The 23500-nt window shown below is 41.2% G+C and overlaps 1 protein-coding gene across 1 annotated transcript in view; it reads right to left on the bottom strand.

The window, feature by feature from the left end:
• The window catches only part of LOC139371185 (membrane-associated guanylate kinase, WW and PDZ domain-containing protein 3-like), a 169384-nt gene extending 149426 nt beyond the window's left edge, over positions 1-19958 (bottom strand). The window contains exons 1-2 of the mRNA XM_071111351.1: positions 19930-19958; positions 17904-18211 (exon numbers count right to left, since the gene is read on the bottom strand). Coding sequence (XP_070967452.1) covers positions 17904-18211; positions 19930-19958 — 337 coding nt within the window. The remainder of the gene's footprint in view (positions 1-17903; positions 18212-19929) is intronic.
• Positions 19959-23500: the final 3542 nt, after the last annotated feature.

Genomic DNA, 23500 nt, shown 5'->3' on the forward strand with positions numbered 1-23500 from the left:
TACCCCTATTCGAACAGATCACAGCCAGAGATGGCTCCACTTTGGTGCTATTGCATGTAGCTGAACTGCTCAACATAGGTTACAAGCATATGGGGCAGATTAACATCAAATCAAATGTTATTGTTCACATACAAATGTTTAGCAGATGTTATTACAAGTGTAGTGAAATGCTTGTGCTTCTAGTTCCGACAGTGTTGCAATATCTAATAACTAATCTAACTAACAATTTCACAACAAAGACCTAATACACACACATCTAATTAAAGGAATGGAATAAGAATATATACATATACAGTAAATATATGGATGAGCAACGTCAGAGTGGCATAGGCAAGATGCAATAGATGGTATAAAATACAGTATACACATACGAGATGAGCAATGCAAGATATGGAAACATGATTAAAGTGCCATTTTTATAGTGGCTAGTGATCCATTTATTAAAGTGGCCAATAATTTCAAGTCTATGTAGGCAGCAGCCCCGCTGTGTTAGTGATGGCTGTTTAACAGTCTGATGGCCTTGAGATTGAAAAATAGCTTCTGTGTCTCGGTCCCAGCTTTGATGTACCTGTACTGACCTCGCCTTCTGGATGGTAACTGTGTAAACAGGCAGTGGCTCGGGTGGTTGATGTCCTTGATGATCTTTTAGGCCTTTCTGTCACATCAGGTGCTGTAGGTGTCATGCAGGGCAGGTAGTTTGCCACCGGTGATGCATTGTGCAGATCGCACCACCCTCTGGAGAGCCTTTACAGTTGAGGGCGGTGTAGTTGCCGTACCAGGCTGTGATACAGCCCAACAGGATGCTCTCAATTGTGCTTCTGTAAAAGTTTGTCAGGGTTTTGGGTGACAAGCCAAATTTCTTCAGCCTCCTGAGTTTGAAGAGGCGCTGTTGCGCCTTCTTCACCACACTGTCTGTGAGTGGACTATTTCAGTTTGTCTGTGATGTGTACGACGAGGAACTTAAAACATTCCACCTTCTCCACTGCTGTCCCTTCGATGTGGATAGGGAGGTGCTTCTTCTGCTGTTTCCTGAAGTCCACTATCATCTCCTTTGTTTTGTTGACGTTGAGTGAGAGGTTGTTTTCCTGACACCACCAGATAAGAGTGGATCGCATGGGGAAGATTTCACACACACAACCTGCCCCCTGTGGCTGCCATGGGGTTATGGCTCTATGGGGAAACTATGAGGAATACTACAAATGACGTAACCTCTTAAAGACAGACGTTCTCTCAGGACATCACTTTCTTTAGATTCCCTTGGTAATCCAATGATCATAGACCTAGAGGGAGGGGAGATTTGGCTAGATGCTTGGTATGGGAGAATGTGTTCTCAATGACCTAGATACCTGGTTAAATAAAAGGTAATACTAAATATTTGTGGACCTAGACTATGATTGGACTACTCCTATCTGGGACCTGTTAAACTCCATTACGCATTACTCTAAAATAGGGACAATCATGATTTTGCTTTGCCCTGCCTATGGGTTGCTCAGTCTAAAGCAGTGGTACTCATTGCGCGGCCCTCAGGCTGAGCCCTTAATTTGTGGTTCGTGGTGATTTTCCATTCATAATACATGACAATGACACAATTTAAATTCAATGTGTTTAATGCAGGTGTGAATCACTTCATTGAATATATCTATTGTTCCTTGGATGGCAGATAGATGGCAGTATAGCACAGCTGTTGAACAGAAAGGCCGAAATAGAAAGCAACTGCTCAGCTACCGACACATTTTTTTTAACTAGGCAGGTCAGTTAATAACAAATTCTTATTTACAACGACATCCTACCCCGACCAAACGACACTGGGCCAATTGTGCGCCGCCCTATGGGACTCCCAATCACAGCCTGATGTGATGCAGCCTGGATTCATACCAGGTACTGCAGTGACACCTCTTGCACTGAGATGCAGTGTCTTAGACCACTGTACCACTCAGGAGCACATATCAGTTTGCTACTAGCTAATTTTGCAGTCTGGTCGACATGGTTCGAGTTATTGTAAAAAATAAAATAAAATCTATTGACAATGAAATTGAGGGGGGAGAGCTGGAGAACAACGTGACAGCTATGAACGAACAACTACCGGAGCATCAGGAATATCAGGAAGATGGCAGCGGGGAAATGTAGTCAGCTAACGTAGCTAAGAGAAGGATACGGTCGATTCAAGAAGGACACAGAAAGTTCCAAGAGAAATTAACAGACAACAATTTTTTATACTGCATGATGGGACTAGCTCACTTTGTCTTATTTGCCAGGAGGCAGTCAATTGCTTTAATTAAACAAGCTAATTTTGAGCAGTCACACCATACCCACTTTGAAGAAAAATATCCGCCACAAAGCAACCTCAGAAACAACAAAATAGCGCAACTCAAAAGGACAACAAATGATGGACAGATCTAGCATGGTTGAAGAGAAAACAACAGAGGCAACATATGAGATTGCTTGGATACTTGAGAGAAACATGAAGGCATGCAGAGATTGTCAAATATTGTTTTTTGGCCTCAGCCGAAATATTGTATGCTGATTTCACAAACAAGGAAGCTATTTTAAAGCAAATTAACCTCTACGGGATCGGTGTCCCCCCATGGGACGGTTGAGCTAATGTGCGCTAATGTGATTAGCATGACGTTTTAAGTAATACGAATATTTCCCAGGAATTAGACATATCTGATATGGGCAAAAAGCTTAAATTCTTGTTAATCTAACTGCACTGTCCAATTTACAGTAGCTATTAGTTGGTGAAAGAATACCATGCTATTGTTTGAGGAGAGTGCACAGTTATGAACTTGAAAATGTATTAATAAACCAATTAGGCATATTTGGCCAGTCTTTTTGAACAGAAACGCAATGGATAATTGGATCAGTCTAAAACCTTGCACATACACTGCTGCCTACTAATGGCCAAAATCTAAATTGCACCTAAGCTGGAAATAAACATTATGGCATTTCTCTTGCATTTCAAAGATGGAACAAAAAAGAAATAAAAAAATATGCATGTTTTTTCTTTGTGTTATCTTTTACCAGATCCAATGTGTTCTTTTCTCCTATATTAAATTCACATTTCCACAAACTTCTAAGGTGTTTCCTTTCCAATAATATCAAGAATATGCATATCCCTGCTTCAGGTCCTGAGCTACAGGCAGTTAGATTTCGGTATGTCATTTTAGGCAAAACATTTTTAAAAAGGGTCCGATCCTTAAGAGGTCTTAAGGGACTGTAACTCTGACTCGACCAAAACAAGACATCGGTAAGCAACTGATTACTGACATATCCGTGGTGCCGTGTTTTAGTATTGCGCTTGATGATGTAAATGACACTGCCCAATTATATGTTTGGGTCCGCTTCCCTCAAAAGAGGAACTTATGTTTATTGACCCTTCAGGGACAAACACGAGGAGAGGATATTCTGAAACAACTTGTTACATTTTTTGCTGATAACAATATTGACTGGTCAAATCTGGCATCTGTGGGCACTGACAGCACCCCAAACATGCAAGGGAAAGAGAAGGGACTCATAGACCTGATGAAAAAGAGATAGGATATTCCCACATTTGTACGTTTAATTATATCATTCATCAAGAAGCACTTGTGGCTAAACTCAAAGACTGTGACTTACAGAAAGTGATGTAGCAAGTCGTGCGCGTGGTCAACATTATTATTGCGAGGGCACTGAATCACCGGCAATTCCGACAGTTGCTGGAAGAATACCAGACAGAATACTGTGACTTGATATTTCACAATGAGCTGAGATGGCTGTCTCGTGGCAGAATTTTGAAAAGATTTCTCTCTCTCCTTCCTCAGATTCATGAATTTGTTGCAAGCAAAGACATCGAGGAGCCAGAGCTGGATGACCCACAGTGGATATTAAAGCTTTTAACTGACATCACCTGCCACCTGAACACGGTGTATCTCCAGCTCTAAGGGGCAGATAAAACTCTGGGCAAAATGCTGTGTGTGGTCACATTTTGCATTTCAAAATAAAATCACCACACTGTTCATACCTGACAGACAGTTTGTTAATTTGTGCATGTGTGTGTGTGTGTGTGTGTGTGTTGGAAGAGTTGAAGTTGGAGTCAAAATTCAAGGAGTTTAAAAAAAAAAAATGTATCCCCTTTTCTCTCCAATCTCGTGGTATTAGTTTGTGAAAGAATAACAGTGTAGTTACTATCTTGTCTCATCGCTAAAACTCCTGTACGGGCTCGGGAGAGACGAATGTCGAAAGCCATGCGTCCTCCGAAACACAACCCAACCAAGACGCACTTTCAGATGGTTCTTAACACAGCGCGCATCCAACCCGGAAGCCAGCCGCACCAATGTGTCAGAGGAAACATCGTACACCTGGCGACCTAGCGCGCACTGCGCAGGAGTCGCTGGTGCGCGATGAGACAAGGATATCCCTACCGGTCAAACCCTCCCTAACCCGGGCGACGCTAGGCCAATTGTGCGTCGCCCCACGGACCTCCCGGTCGCGGCCGGCTGCGACAGAGCCTGGGCGCGAACCCAGAGTCTCTGGTGGCACAGCCCTAGACCACTGCGCCACCCGGGAGGCCAAGTACAAGGAGTTTTTAAACTTAATTGAGAACCTCTCATGTGCCAGTGTCATCTCTGACACAAGTCATCACAGCCCTCTGTCCTGACCGTGCTGGAATAGAGAGTGAGATAGTGGAGCTGCAGGCAAATTACACAGGTGAACTAAGATCAGGTTTTACACATTTCTGGAGCCTTGTGTCAGACAGAGTATCCACTTCTGAAGCAGTGTGTGCAAAATGAGACATTTTTTGTCAGCACTTATTCATGTGAAGCAACATTTTTAACAAGGAACATTGTAAAACAAAAACAGAGAAACAGACTGACCAATGCACACCTGGATTGCCTGACAAGGATAGCAACAGAAGACTATACATTTAGAATGAATTCAGTCAAGGAGCAGAAGGGACACTTTCACTCATCAAACTACTAAGGTAACCCTTAATATGAGTTTTATACATTTGATGTAGCCTATTTGATGTGTGTATGTATATATTTGTGATTTGCTGTACATCAAATCAATTGCATGTGCTCTATTGCACTCTAATGATAATTGATAATATTGGAAGAAAATGTACAACAAATTAAACATCTGTGCTGCCCTCTGAATGATTTTCTCAACCCAAAGTGGCCCCATTACAAAAACATTGTGAGTAACACTGGTCTAAAGTATACTGTGAAAAGCTCAAAGTACAGAGAACGAATCGAGCTGGAGTATCCAACACTGTCCTTTGAAGAGAGGCATGAGGACAGCAGAATGTTGTTGATTATGGGAGTAAGAGAAAAGCCCAGTGCTCCTGGATGTGAGGCTCTGGGAGCCCATGTCATCCTGTAAAGGACTCTTCAGTCAGTCTGAGGCTCTGCCGCTGCCTTGGCCCTGTATGGTCTCATTGGCATTCATCAACACGCGGCCAGTAATAGAGAAAACACATCGCTCTGGACGACAGCCTACCGTTCATCTGCCATTTGTTCGCTCTTCGTTCGCTTGCTGACGGTAGGTGTCTGATGCCTGTCATTTTCTCTGGTTTCTACATGTAGAATCAGTTTGCAAATTATGGCCGGCACTCTATTGAGAGGTGCTAAGTACTCATTGTGCTAACGCTAGTTGCAATTAAACTCTCCCCAATGTGTGTACTGCCTGCCTGGATACACACACACATTAACACTGCCCTGGCACTAACCCTGAGAGAGCCATCTCCCTCCCTGGCCCCCTCCTATCATCCACATCATCATCGCCACACTGAGCTGTATCACTGGCAGGTTTCCCATCACAAGCTCCACACACACACACACACACAAAAAAATCTCTCCATGGCTGATGTTTATAACGGCCTATCAATTGGCCAAAGTAAAAAAACTAAGCTGGTGGCTATGTTCCTTTAAAAGAGCACAGTAATGTCCAGGCCATTACCTTGGAGCAATTTAAAGGTGGCCTGAGTTCATCTTCCAGTGGATGAACACCAATGGGGAGGGGACATAATAATACATTCTGCTGGATTAAAAGTGACACTCTGGTCTGGGTAGTTAGTCAGTAGTGGCTATAGTGACATCTCACATCTCTGGCCCATGCTTAAGAGGAGAATCAATGACAGTTGTTCCTAAAGCGGCTGGAGCTCATTGTTGAATAAAGATAATATCCTTCATGATGGGAGTGTTTGGGTCAGTGACTGTAGAGAAACAGTCAGAGAGGTGCCCAAACATTTTTATCCATAGAATGGTCCTTTGGAAGAATGATAGTTGACATCGCAATTTGTATCTAAAATTATAATTGAGAAATAATTAAATCAAACTTGGCATATGACATTTTTGGCCATACCCGGGCCTCCTATAAGACTCCACAATATTTAATCTGTAGGTGCTACAAAGCAAAAATGTGTGTCATATCAAGCTTTACTGTTTGCCTGTAATATGAGTAGTACTTTTATTTCAATATTATAATTGTTTACATCAATTTATGAATATTGAAAAATATTAACATGAGTATTGAAAAAATGTCATATTTGATTTGGCAAATGTTTCTATTTATTAGTAGAACATAATATACTTTATGGATATATCAAAGTTACAGAGTGCGATCTCTGCTAGTTTTAAAGTTCTGCACCATTTAATACAGAGAAATTGGCATAGTAGGCAATGTAACCAATCACAGCGCCCCTTTAACTTCTATCATTTCACATCCTGCAAATCACCAGTAGCGGGCAACCATTTTGAATCCATTTTCACATTCAGTCTGTTGGTAATGCTTACAAATTGGATCATAACTCAACAAGGTGCAGAGATCCCACTCTGGAACTGGAACTTTGATATTATTTCAGAAGTATATTATGTTCAACAATATATTGAAAAACTAGCCAAATCAAAAATGATGATCTTTCAATATTCATGTTAATATTTTTCAACAAATGTCAAATATACTGTATGTGAACAATCCTTCCTCCAATGGACCATTCTATGGATAATATTTCGTGAAGATCCCCCAAATAATGGTATTCTTTAGTCCTGTTTCGTGAGGAATCACTCAAAACCAGTGACACAGACCCATCACTCAACCCAACCCGATAAGGACCAACCCTGGTGACTACACTTTATTATGTTATGTTTATTCTAAAATACAGGATGAATGATGGTGATATTTCAGTAAATTATTCCATTAGAACCAGATGCACTGCTGCAGGACAAAGCAGTGTGGTTATACATCACAGTCCGTGACATGTAGAATCAATCAAAATGGAAAATACAGCAGCTATTAGCTAGAGAGAAAGAGAAGCGAAGAGGGGACCTTCCAAAAAAAAATTAGATTGAGGGAGAGAGTGAGCCATCGCATAGAGAGAGTCAGAGGGCAAACAGACACAGGACACTTGGTCTGAAATCAGACAAAATGTACTCACACTATCAAACATTGTTAGTTCATGTGACAATGTGAACCAGAACAATACAAAGAAAAGGTGCTCTCACTGGTAGGGATTTCATTGCATAGGGTGATCATGCAATTTCCCATAATGTCTTCATCTAATAGAGCAGGGATTTGTGAGATTATGTTGTTGGTATATCCTATTCATCTGTGACCCCCCCCCCCCCCCCCCTCCATCCTCTCTCTCATTGCTCATTACAACAGTGACATTGTGACCTATGAATGTCATCACTGTTACATGTGATTCCCCAGGCTCTGGAGGACTGTGATATCCCAGCAGCCCCAGCGCCTTACTATATATCCTTGCAACATGGCTGCTGACAGGATGCTTGACAGGCCAATTATGCCATCAGCCAATCCATAACAAATTAAATCTTACATTAAATAAAGATGAACAAATTATGCCTCTATGGAGGCTGCATTGTGCCTGTAATATTGTAAAATCAGCCTTCATTCTATTTCAGTGATTAAGAATACAACCAGTTCCATATAGGAGCAGCTCCAGTAAATCTACACACACTGTGGATCAAGCCATCAGTCACCGTCAAATCTTCACACAGAAGCTATAACTATAAACCAATCCCACTCAGGAGCTCCAGCCATCATCCAATCCTAACGTAGAAGCTTCAGCCGTCCCCCTATCCTCACAGACTATAAGCCTCCTTTCCCCCATGTTTTCTATTCCAAGGCGATGCTGGAGAGTGAGAGCAACACCAATTTGATTATGGTGGGACTAATTAGACAGCACTAGGGACCGCAATGTACTGTAATACCACCAGTACGCACCACACACACACAGGGGAGAGTCTACAGAGTAGCTGCCTCTCCTAAATGAATTATTGAGCACTAGGAGTAGGGTTGGAATAGACTTCACGCTTGTTTGTTTTTGTTGTACCGTCTTACTCTTCCCCGCCACGACATACACAGACCATTGCATGCGAGACTGGGTTGTGTTGTAAACTGAGATGTTTAGATAATGTCTGATGAGAGGGGAGTGTTCTGGGAAGGACGGGGATGTAGGCTAGCTGTGTGAGGTAAGCCAATAGTGAGTGCCTAGCGACAGCCTAAGGCTCTGGTCGCAGATGGTAAAAGAAGTAAAAACAGGAAGTGAGCAGGATGTTTTAAGAAAGGTATTTTGTGTGAATGGGTGTCCTTGGTGATTGAAATAGACTACAGAAGACTGTCATGCTTCTGGGGAAGAACATTGCCCACACATTCAGTGATCATTACTTCGCCTTCCCCTCGTTCAGATAGCAACCACAACTTTTCCTAAACAACTGGTTGCTGGTGTGCAGTTTATTCTCCAAGAATAGAGCAAATAGGGGGGGGGGGGGGGGGGGGGGGCAAGTGTGTGTGTGTGTGTGTGTGTGTGTGTGTGTGAGAGAGAGAGTGTGACTGTGTGTGAGAGAAATAAAGAAAGATAAATAAAGAGATAGTAATTCATGAGGAAAGGTTGATCAGATTGGGACACTTCAGGCATGGAGAAACACTTGCACAACTTATTGTCATGCTCTAGCATTGCGGCAGCAGCAGCAACCTTCTTAGTTCCTGACAGGCTCACATGTCCCTCTGTGGCACGGATGTTGGTGATTACAGTGTTAGAGGCCTGCTGGTAGTAGTCTCTGAATAACGATGTGACAAAGTGCTTCAAACATGCTATTTGTAGAAGATTAGATCCACATACTGGGACCCATTGTAATCATCATCAGCGCCTGCTGCTAGGAACACAGCTAGGGTTGCAGAGCTATGGGTAATTTACCAAAAGTTCCTATGTAATTTTGGTCATTAAAACAGGTAATCTATGGCAATCTAAGGTAACTTTGGCAATTTATACTAGAATAACTTAAAACATCTATTCATATATAATTTAATGTATTTAAACACCAATGGTATTCAAAGTTGATGGTTTATATTTAGGATAATGTTTTACAGCTTTGTCATTATTTGTTGTGTTTTAAAATGTTATTTCATGATTTTATAAAATGTGATAAGGCCACACAGAGCACCAGAGATTATAGACACCTGTGATAATCTGAAGTACCCAAGAAGGCCACTAATGTCATTTTATAAAAGTCCCAAAATACCTTGAAAGTTACCAAAATGCTGGTAGTTTACTGGTAAACTTCAAAAGTTTCCAGTAATATACACTCCCTTTGCAACCCTAATCACAAGACAAGCTCTATCAGATGTGTGAAGCTTGACGAAGATGCATATAACTGTACTGGACCTGCAGGACCTCAATATGCTTTTCACATCACGTTGACTGATGTACATATCTAGCCCACTAAGATCTCTACCTCTATGATGTCAGAGTTTTCATTGCAAGTGAGATCAATAGGATCTCAGCAGCGGTGGCATAGTTTGGGAGTGGCTAGCTCAACACGCTCTCTCCAGCTGGGTCGTTCTACAAAAAGAGTGCATTCGATATTCTAGATAGAAATTGTGAACCAATATTTGCATTTTAAAAGCCTCTATTATTAAATGAAGTGCCCTTTAATATTGACTACATGGAGAATTCAATAAAGATGATTTTTTAAATGAATAAAGGCTTGCTAAAGTGCCACAATTCAGTGTAACTTCTAGGAAGATTTCAACCCACTTAATGAAATAAAATCTCAAAGTTTCACAACCATTGCAAAGCCCTAGTTATTTTGTTGCTTTGACAGTGAAGATCATTATTTATTTCATGTGATTAGTGATTCATTAACGTCTGTCCCTCATTTTAAGTTCAACCCTGTTACTTGAACTGAACTCTTGTTTTAAAATGGTGAAACTATTGCTTTTTTATTATTATTTTGCGCCATTTTCTCAACAGGTCGAGCAAAACACATTTAACACTGTTACCCATAGATCGAGAGGTAGCATTTTTTTTCTGAAGCTTGCATTCAATTGCCACTCCCTGTCACAAGGGGATTTAGGGATGATTTAAGATGAAATCGCCAACTCTGTTGTTACGGTCAACACTTACTATAAGTACATGTACAGTGCCTTGCGCGGCCCCCTTGAACTTTGCGACCTTTTGCCACATTTCAGGCTTCAAACATAAAGATATAAAACTGTATTTTTTTGTGAAGAATCAACAACAAGTGGGACACAATCATGAAGTGGAACGACATTTATTGGATATTTCAAACTTTTTTAACAAATCAAAAACTGAAAAATTGGGCGTGCAAAATTATTCAGCCCCCTTAAGTTAATACTTTGTAGCGCCACCTTTTGCTGCGATTACAGCTGTAAGTCGCTTGGGGTATGTCTCTATCAGTATTGCACATCGAGAGACTGAAATTTTTTCCCATTCCTCCTTGCAAAACAGCTCGAGCTCAGTAAGGTTGGATGGAGAGCATTTGTGAACAGCAGTTTTCAGTTCTTTCCACAGATTCTCGATTGGATTCAGGTCTAGACTTTGACTTGGCCATTCTAACACCTGGATATGTTTATTTTTTAACCATTCCATTGTAGATTTTGCTTTATGTTTTGGATCATTGTCTTGTTGGAAGACAAATCTCCGTCCCAGTCTCAGGTCTTTTGCAGACTCCATCAGGTTTTCTTCCAGAATGGTCCTGTATTTGGCTCCATCCATCTTCCCATCAATTTTAACCATCTTCCCTGTCCCTGCTGAAGAAAAGCAGGCCCAAACCATGATGCTGCCACCACCATGTTTGACAGTGGGGATGGTGTGTTCAGCTGTGTTGCTTTTACGCCAAACATAACGTTTTGCATTGTTGCCAAAAAGTTCAATTTTGGTTTCATCTGACCATAGCACCTTCTTCCACATGTTTGGTGTGTCTCCCAGGTGGCTTGTGGCAAACTTTAAACGACACTTTTTATGGATATCTTTAAGAAATGGCTTTCTTCTTGCCACTCTTCCATACAGGCCAGATTTGTGCAATATACGACTGATTGTTGTCCTATGGACAGAGTCTCCCACCTCAGCTGTAGATCTCTGCAGTTCATCCAGAGTGATCATTGGCCTCTTGGCTGCATCTCTGATCAGTCTTCTCCTTGTATGAGCTGAAAGTTTAGAGGGACGGCCAGGTCTTGGTAGATTTCAGTCTCTCGATGTGCAATACTGATAGAGACATACCCCAAGCGACTTACAGCTGTAATCGCAGCAAAAGGTGGCGCTACAAAGCATTAACTTAAGGGGGCTGTATAATTTTGCACGCCCAATTTTTCAGTTTTTGATTTGTTAAAAAAGTTTGAAATATCCAATAAATGTTGTTCCACTTCATGACTGTGTCCCACTTGTTGTTGATTCTTCACAAAAAAATACAGTTTTATATCTTTATGTTTGAAGCCTGAAATGTGTCAAAAGGTCGCAAAGTTCAAGGGGGCCGAATACTTTCGCAAGGCACTGTATATACAGTACAAGTCAAAAGTTTGGACAAACCTACTCATTCAAGGGTTTTTCTTGATTTTTACAATTTTCTACATTGTAGAATAATAGTGGAGAAATCAAAACTATAAAATAACACATATGGAATCATGTAGTAACCAAAACAAAGTGTTAAACCTTGAAAGCTTTGCACACTCTTGGCATTCTCTCAACAAGCTTCATGAGGTAGTCACCTGGAATGCATTTCAATTAACAGGTGTGCCTTGTTAAAAGTTAATTTGTGGAATTTCTTTCCTTCTTAATGCGTTGGAGCCGATCAACTAACCGGTGCCCCTGCACATTAGTTTAAGACATGAAGGTCAGTCAATACGGAACACTTCAAGAAGTTTGAAAGTTTCTTCAAGTGCAGTTGCAAAAACCACCAAGCGCTATGATGAAACTGAATCTCATGAGGACTGCCACAGGAAAGGAAAACCCAGAGTTACCTCTACTGCAGAAGATACGCTCATTAGAGTTACCAGTCTCGGAAATTGCAGCCCAAATAAATGCTTCACAGAGTTCAAGTAACAGACACATCTCAACATCAACTTTTCAGTGGAGACTGCGTGAATCAGGCCTTCATTGTCAAATTGCTGCAAAGAAACCACTTCTAAAGGACACCAATAATAAGAAGAGACTTGCTTGGGCCAAGAAACTCGAGCAATGGACATTAGACCGGTGGAAATCTGTCCTTTGGTCTGATGAGTCCAAATTTGAGATTTTTGGATCTAACCACTGTGTCTTTGTGAGACGCAGAGTAGGTGAACAGATGACCTCCGCATTTGTGGTTCCCACCGTGAAGCATGGAGGTGGTGTGATGGTGCTTTGTGGGTGACACTGTCAGTGATTTATTTAGAATTCAAGGCACACTTAACCAGCATGCCTACCACAGCATTCTGCAGTGTATATATTACCTCAACTAACCGGTGCCCCTGCACATCGACTCTGTACCGGTACCCCCTGTATATAGCCTCGCTATTGTGAATTTTACTGTTGCTCTTTAATTATTTGTTACTTTAATTTCTTATTTTTCTTTAGGTATTTTTCTTAAAACTGCATTGTTGGTTAAGGGCTTGTACGTAAGCATTTCACTCTAAGGTTGTAATACACTCTAAGGTTCACTCTAATACCTGTTGTATTCGGCGCATGTAACAAATACAATTTGATTTGATCTACCAACGCTTTCCAGCACAGCTATGCCTTAAGATTTAAAACTTCTCAAAAAGCCTAATTCCCACAAAGTGATTAATACTGCGGTTATACTACACTCCCAACTCCTCCTCCTAGCTCTTCCTTTCAGCTGTCAGCAGATACAGAAAGTCCACCAGCTCCATGGTCCAGGGGAAAGAGAGCAGAGGACCTGGCAACAGCAGCAGTAGAACATCTGGTGGACCAAGCTCTGTCAGCTTCATCCCCTCACACTCTGCTCTCTCCTCTCCCGCCAGCCATTAGCACTATATCACAGCTTATCTTCCTTGCCCATCGCCACTACGTACCGCACCGCCCCCATCAGCATGGAGACAGAAACACCTGCTGCCTCAATTATGCAAAATGTGTGAATTAAACATGAGCTTACCGCACAGGAAACACTGTGTGCACACACGTGCATTCATCCACGTGCGCAAAGACACACATACACAAACTATTACAGCATAGAATCAAATACTGATCATACAAAAATATGTTCGTTACAGGCGTTTCTATGTGAGATTTGACCATTGTAGCAACAAACATTGCTAAGGAGGAGTCTCTGCAAGACAGTATAAGCCCTCACTGTCACCCGCCATATAGACATTCACGGAATAATAAAGTTAGCTCAGGCCGTTGTTGCTGCTGGTGATGATGATGAAAGTAGAAGGTGATGAGGAATATTGCCATCACTACCAACTTAAGAACAAAAACAGCATAGTGTGGGAGTTGAACCTCGAGCCAAAGGCTGAGCTGATTCCTTCTCTCTACCATGCCCTTTATTTATCAACCTTGGTAAGTGGGGCATAGTGTGTGGTGTGAGGAGCTCTGGGGGCATGCAATGGGGGACACACACAAACTCTCACTCTCCCACACACAGCTGATGTTCAGTGCTACTGGCCTGGAGGCCAAAGAATCAGATGCTGCTGATGCAACCTTTTGCACAGTCTCAGTTGTTGTTTAAGTATTTCAATTCAAATACACAGCACCCCTTCCCATATACCAGATAAACAGCCAGCCAACCATCCAGCCTGGCTGACATCAGAAGCCCGTAGAGTTCATACAGACTGCAGAAACCCGGGATCTATTAGGCCCATAAGATAGGAATTGATTAAACCGGCATATAGCCCTTAAAGCTGGAATCCATAGCTGATACATCAATTTTTGGACTTCCCAATGAATGATATACCCTACCCCATCGGAGTGGTACACTACGAAGCAAGCTAGATCTATTCCGGCTTTAATAAAGTTAGCCAGCTTCAGTTAGCTTCACATTCCATGTCAGGCTTCATCCGTACTACGACGGTGGATACCACTTGTTGGCCTGCCGCAGACTCTTGGAGGCTTGTAACTGCGAGTGCATGTCACACATGGCTAGTTGAACACCTAACTCTTCAGAGACAATGCTGAAACATCAGTTTGAGTAAAAGGCAGAACAAAAACACAATAAATAAAAATAAATACACGAGAAAGTAAGAAGCTATAAATACACAGTTGAAGTCAGAGGTTTACATAAACTAGTTTTAATGACTCCAACCACTACACAAATTTCTTGTTAACAAACTATAGTTTTGGCAAGTCGGTTAGGACATGCTTTTTACGTATGTATGTAAAAAGCATGTCCTAACCGACTCTGTTTATCATAAATGATATCCTTACCACTATACATAGCTACCTCTATCACTCCAGTATCCCTGTTTATTGTAAATATGGTATTCACACACACACATACATACATATGTACACACTTACACACTTCAAATACCATATTTACAATATACAGGGATACTGGAGTGATAGAGGTAGCTATGTATAGTGGTAAGGATATAATTTATGATAAACAGAGTAGCAGCCAAGGTGGAAGATGCCAAGATGGTACCAGTAATCCATGGGCGAATGAGTGCCACATTTTCATTTATGCCTAAATCAAATAAGTTATCTTGCAAATTCAGCAGGCTATGGTGTGAAATAGGCTTTTATAAGTGTAGTCTTTATTTTATTACTTATCATTAATGCAGTCTTTGGTGTGCTTATCAATGCACAATCACATTTTTCCAACTCCTATTGCTTCGTCTGTGGAACAGCTTGATATGTTCTAGCCATAGACATACACTATTTATGCAAAAGTATGTGGCCACTCCTTCAAATTAGTGGATATTTCAGCCACACCCATAGCTGACAGGTGTTTAAACATCAAGCACACAGCCATGCAATCAAAGACAATCATTGGCAGTAGATTGGCCTTACTAAAGAGCCCAGTGACTTTCAACATGGCACATCATAGGATGTCACCTTTCCAACAAGTCAGTTTGTCAAATTTCTGCCCAGCTAGAGCGTGCTGCGATTGTGAAGTGGAAACGTCTAGGAGCAACAACGGCTAAGCCGCAAAGTGGTAGTCAACACAAGCTCACACAATGGGACAGCCGCGCGCTTTAGTGCGTAGCGCATAAAAATAGTCTGTCCTGGGTTCAACACTCACTACAGAGTTCCAAACTGCCTCTGGAAGCAACATCAGCACAATAACTGTTTCTCTGGAACTTCACGAAATGGGTTTCTATGGCCGAGCAGCAGCACACAAGCCAAAGATCACCATGCGCAATGCCAAGCTTCGCCTAGAATGGCGTTAAGCTCACCGCCATTGGACTCTGGAGCAGTGGAAACGGGTTCTCTGTAGTGATGAATCACGCTTCACCATCTGGCAGTCTTATGGACAAATGTGGGTTTGACCGGATGCCAGGAGAACACTACCTGCCCCAATGCATAGTGCCAACTGTAAAGCTTGGTGGAAGAGGAATAATGGTCTGGGGCTGTGTTTCATGGTTCAGACTATGGGCTTTGGGATGAATAGGAAAGCCGACTGCGAGCCAGGCCTAATCACCCAACACCAGTGCCGGACTTCAGAAATGCTCATGGCTGAATGTAAGTAAGTCCCGGCAGCAATGCTCCAACATTAGTGGAAAGCCTTCCTAGAAGAGTGGAGGCTGTTATAGCAGGAAAGTGGGACCAATTTCATATGAATGCCCATGATTTTGGAATGAGACGTTCGATGAGCAGGTGGCAACATACTTTTGGTCATGTATAATCCATAGAAGGGTTTTGGAACCTCTAACCCTGGCAATTTGGCAAATAACCTGGCAAATCTACAATATGTAACTTTTTGGGGGACCTGACCAAATTCACATAGGAAATGTGAGTTATAGATCTGTCACTCTCATTGAAAGCAAGTCTAAGAATTGGTAGATGTGTTCTATGTGCACCATTTCTATGCTTCACATTTAAGTTTATTTTTTGTGCCTTCTACTTTTGTTTTCATACAACAGCTTCAAACAGCTGAACATGTTTTTGAAAATGTGGTTATGGAAAATATATTCCACAGTGGTTTAGATGGTAAAATGACTGCCTGTTTTGTCACAAACTGAAATTAGGCAAAGTATTAGAATTTTTGCAACCAGGAAATGGAGGAACGATTTCTGCAGTGCACCTTTAAACAACTCATGCTTACGATAGCAATGGCTGCCAGGCTTGAACTGAATGGGAACTGCCATCTATTGATTATAGGTCTATGGTTGGTTGCAGCTGTCAGCCAGCCTTTAGCAAATTTCTAAATACAAAATCAGGCAAAAAATGTACAGTTTGAGAGTAAATGCTGTCTTTAACTAAATGTATAATGTATTATAAAAAAATATACTACACACAAAAAAACATTGGATTCATAAAATAATTAAACAGTCATATTCCTCAAATAAAAGGGGATGATGACACAATCTTTGCAAGATGGAGGGTATTTGATTTCTTTGGTCATCAACTTGGGGCTCAGACACTTAATTTAGGATAAATGGAGTTAGATTGCCGTGCAGCAGGTTAGTTCTGAAGGATTCGTTGCCATAGAAATTTACCTGGCTAAAAGGTGAGCCACTTTTGTGGTAGAGGTTGTCTCGAGTTGAACCCAGAGTTGACCAAAGTTACCTAGCTAAGTCCTCAAACCTGATTCATAGTATAGGGCTCTGAACCCAAAATAAAAGCTTGTTTACATCAATGACTAAGCAAACATAAACAAACCTGTATAGCCTCAAAACACAGTTAAAACTATAATGTTGATATCATGGATTTTCAGTCCTTGCATCCATAGCTCTGTCTATGAATTTGACAGTGGTTACATTTACTGTTGTTTTATTTCTTTACCTACCTATTGTTCACCTAATACCTTTTTTGCACTATTGGTTGGAGCCTGTAAGTAAGCATTTCACTGTAAGGTGAAGGTTGTAAGGCAATTCACACCTGTTGTATTCAGCGCACATGACAAATAAACTTTGATTTGATTCTCCAGGCCCATCCCTCAGCTTTTTACCAACACACAGGCTGGGTGGCCACTTTGTTAATGCTTCAATAAAAGGAGTCTTGCTAGAGGTAGGGGTCCATGTCTGTACAGTGGGGTTAAATTACTTGCCATGCCACTCACATCACAACCAGCAATGTGAGAGGCATTGTCATTTATCAATAACAGAAAGCAGACTTGACCAACGCTCAAAGCCAAATGGCATATGTGACGAGCCCCAGTAAGGGATGGACACTGCCTCCTCTGTATGACAGTGTAATCACTCCAAGAAATATGTAGGAATAATAAAAGGGCACGACATTTTACATTGAATTATAGCTAGAACAACCGGTATAATTACCGGACACCGCAAGTATGCACTTTTGTTATCCGAGACAAAAAAATAAAGTGATATAATAAATGGTAAATACCACCATAAAATATGTACTTACTTATAAAAAATAATTACACACAATTATTCAACTGGTAATGTTAGTTGGTTGACTACTCTGGCATAGAGCATATGTAGGCTAATGTAGCGAGGCCACTTTTGTATATCAAATACTTGAAGTATAAAAGAGGACGCACCTGGTTTGACGGTCTTCAAACGAATGGGCTCCCGAAAGTGGCGAATGACAGCATGCGTGTCGCGGTTTGTAAGTCCACTGACGGGTGTTCCGTTGATCTCCAACAAAACGTCACCGAAATAGGGCATTGTACCGACGTGGCACAACATCACATCCAACTTCATCTGGCCCAGGTAAGGGAACTCTCCGTGTTCAGCACCCCCCAGCACCTCCACCACATTGCCGAATTCTCCGAGGCTTCCCCATGACACAGCACACTCCTGCACCTTGCTGGACCAATGTTTCTTCTTTTTCAGCGTTCTGGACATACTGTATATTTTTGATGTGGTTCGTCACTGATCTGAAAGGGTATCTTTGGATTTGCTTTGTTTCACAAGCACTAATGCAGGAGAAAATATGGGCGAACAGAGATTTCTGATATTGAGTTATTCACTGGATCTGGTCGGAGTTTAATTTCTCTGTTATAATTGAGAATTCACTTTTTCCCGGGTAATGTGTAAATACATGTTCTATTGTCCAAGAAACCACAGTAATGCTGGAGTAGCATGACTTCCAATAAAATTCACTATTCGGGCTAAATGAGCTGGCTATTCCACTGAAAATACGTCCGTAATATTGCAAAACTCCCAATGGTCTTTGTGCGTAAAACAGTAAATAAGACAGCAATACAGTGCCTGCATAAATGCATCAATGTGTTTCAGCCTCCCCATCACCTTATCATAGGTTGGTTCTTCTTATTCTCCTAAACCTTTGGATGGAAGTTGTCAAAACAAGGTATCCACTCACCTCACCATAGACTGCGTGAGAGACAAATCTTCTCGGAGATTTGGGACATCGGAAGCCGTATATTCAGTGCGTCAACGAGAGTGCCTTTATACCTGTGACGGAAAACTGCTGGTGTCGTTATCACAGCATTCACTTAATGGTAATTTATTCTCGTTCTAGGTCGTAGTTCGCATCCCACACATTTTGATGATGACAAGCGCGACTGCATCCCTGGCCACAGGTTAAACACACCTGGCACAGTGGCAGTGCCAAGCAAAATGCGCGAATCCCGGAACGCCCATTTATGCAGATGTCATTGCGCTCCGCTCAAATCAACAACCTTTTACACGGGCTCCATCCCTCGGTGTATAGTAGCAGAATGAACACTAAAAATTATTGCATACACATTATAGTGGGTCACTTTAGCAGTCTTGTATAATAGTGGGCTAGATAACGCAACGGTAAAGTAGTGTATAACTGTATAAATGTTTTGCCAACACATAAAATGGCATATGTCAGCGAAACAATCAGACAAAAAACTGCACAAATAAATCAGTGTTATAAACGAATAACTTAGTTTGTATAAACTACGTATAACCCCTTTATACATCCTTAAGTTTTAGCAAAAAATATAAATACACTTATTGCATGGCAGAATTATTTGGGTGGAGGTTGAATTCTGTAATGGATAACAGGGAACTAAATACGGGCAACACAGTTGCTGTTAAAATTCATACAATTTTGGACACAAATTGCTTATAATCCTAGTCTGTATTATTCCCTGTCTCCACAGTGCCACCCTCTGACTATTATATATATATATATATCACTTCAACCCAGCAGAAGTGGAAAGGTAAGGCACATTCATTCAATAAAAAATATTGTTATAAAATAAATAGTTTAATCAGACCATATTGCCATTACTCTCTTCCCTGTGATACATATATGTATTTGCTAAACTGACAGGGACAGTCTGATTCAACAACAATGGGCCTAAATCAACCTCAACAAATTGCTGGCATCATGTGATAGTTAACTCACTTTGTAGTGGCAGAGAAGTCAAGAAATGTAAAAAAAAAAAATCCACACACTCAGATATTTATTAAGTTACTCTCTGCAGTGCAGCCTATACGATGTGTCACGTTCCAACGTGCTTGCTTCTGCATACCAGCATTTATCTGGATGAAACATACCAAACACACATCTCACGATTGTTAGTGAGATGATGCCACCCTGGACATCATATTTAATAATTAGTTGACTGGTGGAGGGTGGTGAGCAGCACTGCCATGATGATGCCTTTGGTGAGGTCTAGGAATTGACTCACTTACACCCAGTTCTGTTCTACCCACCCTGAAAAGCACAAAGACTCAATGATTAGTCAAACTCTGATACTTCTCTACATAATCTGTTAAACAGCAGCAATATATGCACCTAATAGTGTTGGTGTGGGAGGAAAAGGCAAACTTTTTAAGACCAAGATCTGTGAAAATATGATTACCTTTTAACGTTGGCATGGACTCATTGCAGATGGCTTGACTATTGACCTTTTTTTTCCCCTTACTTCTTCAAAGCCTATTTCCACATAGTACATTTTAAACCACATATGGCCAGAATGATCACATTTGTGATCGTTTTAATTATAGCTACATATCAAGAAACAAACATGTTTTTGTTTTTTACAGAATATACAACTAGTCAAGATACAAAAACTTTGATAACAAATAAAACAAGCAGCATTTTAAATATTGTCAGAGCATAACTGATGAACTTTGGTATAAAGAGAAGAAAAAAAACAAGATAGTCAGCAATACAAAGCAAAGATGGCTTGGTAAATTTTTTTGTTGTTGCTTTAAACACAAATGCATGTCATGTGGACATAGTTGAGCTCCCATTAGAAAAAAGTCACTATACAAATCCATATATACACACTGAACAAAAATAACCACAACATGTAAAGTGTTATGTTTCATGGGCTGAAATAGAAGATCCCAGAAATTTCCCAAATGCACAAAAAGCATATTTCTCTCATTCTGTGCACAAATTTGTTTACATCCCGGTTAGTGAGCATTTATTCTTTGCCAAGATAATCCATCCACTTGACAGGTGTGGCAGGTCAAGAAGCTGATTAAATAGCATGATTACACAGGTGCACCTTGTGCTGGGGACAATAAAAGGCCACTAAAATGTTCAGTTGTGTCACAACACAATGCCACAGATGTCTCAATTTGAGGGAGTGTGCAATTGGCATGTTGACTACAGGAATGTCCAACAGAGCAGTTGCCAGATCATTTCTAAAGCATAAGATGCCTCCAATGTCACTTTAGAGAATTTAGCTGTACTTTCAACCGGACACACAACCGCAGACCATGTGTAACCATGCCAGCCCAGGACCTCCACAGCTGGCTGATTGGCTGGGCCTGGCTCCCCAGTGGGTGGGCTTATGCTCTCACAGGCCCACCCATAGCTGCACCCCTGCCCAGTCATGTGAAATTCTTCAATTAGGGCCTAGTTCATTTAAATAAGTTGACTGATTTCCTTCTATGAACTGTTACCTAGTAAAATCATTGAAATTGTTGCATGTTGCTTTTATATTTTTGTTCAATATAAAAATCCAACATTCAGTAGAGCAAACCCACTATGGACTCAGATTAGAGTACTGTTTCTACCGGATACATGGAGTGCGCAAAAAAAATAAAAAATAAATAAAATTAAAATAAAAAGTGATTAAGCTATCGGCAACAATTACTACCTTGAATTGAAATGCTTTAATTATCCAGCAGAAAATGTAATCTGTATTAGCTCTATTCATGCCAATACTGAATCCAGTGGCATGGGGTTGGAATGATTTATTTTGGTATACAAGGGATGACCTGGTTTATAGAACTTCCAAACCATGGAAAAGAAGCCACAACAAAAATCAATTGTGTACAAGAATCATGTGCAAATTTGTTAAGTCACGTACCACAGAGACAAATAACAGTTTGAGACCAACTGCAACATTGACAAAAGGAGTCCTTTTTGATCAAACTCAAAATATGAAAATGTACCAGATGCATTATCAAGCAAAGTAACTTACTGCAGGTTAGGACAAAAATAATTCCAACTACCTTCTTAGCGTTTGAGGGACGTAGTTATGAATAGACATAAACGTTTAAATCCATACAATACATTCTTCACAGTACCAAGGTTAAATCTGTCCAGTATTGATGACATTGGGGGTAAAGGCATATATTATCCATTAGGAATCTAAAATGGCATACACACTGCATAATAAAACACACCACGTATGAGGTAAGTGCCTGTAAAATAAGCTTTTGAGAGGAAATGATCAGTGCATAAGTGATTAGAAACCATAGGGTTACCCGATGGAGGGTTACCGAGAATGCCGGTTGAAGACCATTAAAGGCCACCTGAACCATGATTATCAAAATAAATGTGCAATACCCAATATTTTCTTTGCTTCGATAGTGTGTTTTCATACAAAAAAAACATGAGTAACTATCGGTACGACTGCCTCTTTGACCCAAGGCAAAACAATCTTAGCTTAAGAGACATAGATAACAGGTGAAAATTATATCTCACACACATCTAGTGTCATTGTCTCTGGGTTTGCATAATAGTAGACGATTACAGTCAATACGGATGGCTAGAGGGGGGATTCATTCAGTGATCCTATAGGTATGTACCACTCACTGCTGAACAAGAAACAACTGGGGTCTCTTTGACCCCTCTAGTCCTGGACGAGAGGAAGCTATGTCCTGGACTTGTAACTTAAATCACTAAGGCTGCTCCAACAAGACTGTACCAAAAATGTGGCATCTGCAAGCAGAAAGCACAATAACTGGGGCATCCATCAACACTGCTGCCATTCCACCTTCCAGACAGTACGTCATGAGAGCACGTTCAAATGTGTGACATCTTAAAACTCAAAAAGGCAGCATCCAACATGGCTCTTTGACACAAACATTCATAGCTTCCTCTAGAATGAGAGGGAGGAAGGGGGGGGTGGAGGGAATTCACCTGTTCAGTTCTCAAGCCCTAGATATGGTCCTTTTTCAAAATCATAGTAGCAAATATTCTCTGCGTGACTGAAATAATCTAAATATACAAGAAAGCATTTTTGGCAGAGTGGTTTGGCAGAGCTTTATGTGGGGGCTTGGATGTGCTCCTGAGACATAGTCCTATAAGAGGCACTTCTGTGGTACTGTGTGCTCTGAGGAAGAGAGAGCTCCACCTCCACACTCCTCCCCTCATCTGCAGAGACTAAACAGACATCAAATAAAAAAAATGTAATTGTATTTGTCTCATGTGCCAAATACAACAGGCCTTACAGTGAAATGTTTACATTACTCAACAGAAAGGATATGCACCCTTAAAGAGGAGCTCAGACTTGAACATGTCGGTGTCTGAAAGTCTGCGAGCTCATGGTTTAGAATTCATGGGTCAGTTCGTTGTCAGTTCACAGTATGTCTGAGGTCACTGTTAGATATCAGGTCTGTGAGATCACTTTCCAAACATATCTCTGTGAGCTCACTGTTGACATGCATGCCACTAAGGTCTGTCAGACAGTCTGTAGCTGATCTCTCACCGGTGCTATAGTGTTGTTCCGGGGGCCAGAGGGCTTTGCTCAGCCTCTTGGTGAGGAAGACTGAGGAGTTGTGGCTGGTGAGGAAGACTGAGGAGTCCTGGTTGTTGATGAGGCTCTCCAGGGCTGTGTCCTCATGCTGGCCTCTCTGCTCCCCATAGGGCTCCTTGGGAAGGTGGGCCATGATGCCAGAGAGACCCTTGTCCAGGGGGTCATCCTCGGCCAGGTAGGCGTAGTACTCCCGG

This window comes from Oncorhynchus clarkii, chromosome 17, assembly GCF_045791955.1.
Source record: "Oncorhynchus clarkii lewisi isolate Uvic-CL-2024 chromosome 17, UVic_Ocla_1.0, whole genome shotgun sequence".
NCBI classification, from domain to species: Eukaryota; Metazoa; Chordata; class Actinopteri; order Salmoniformes; family Salmonidae; genus Oncorhynchus; species Oncorhynchus clarkii.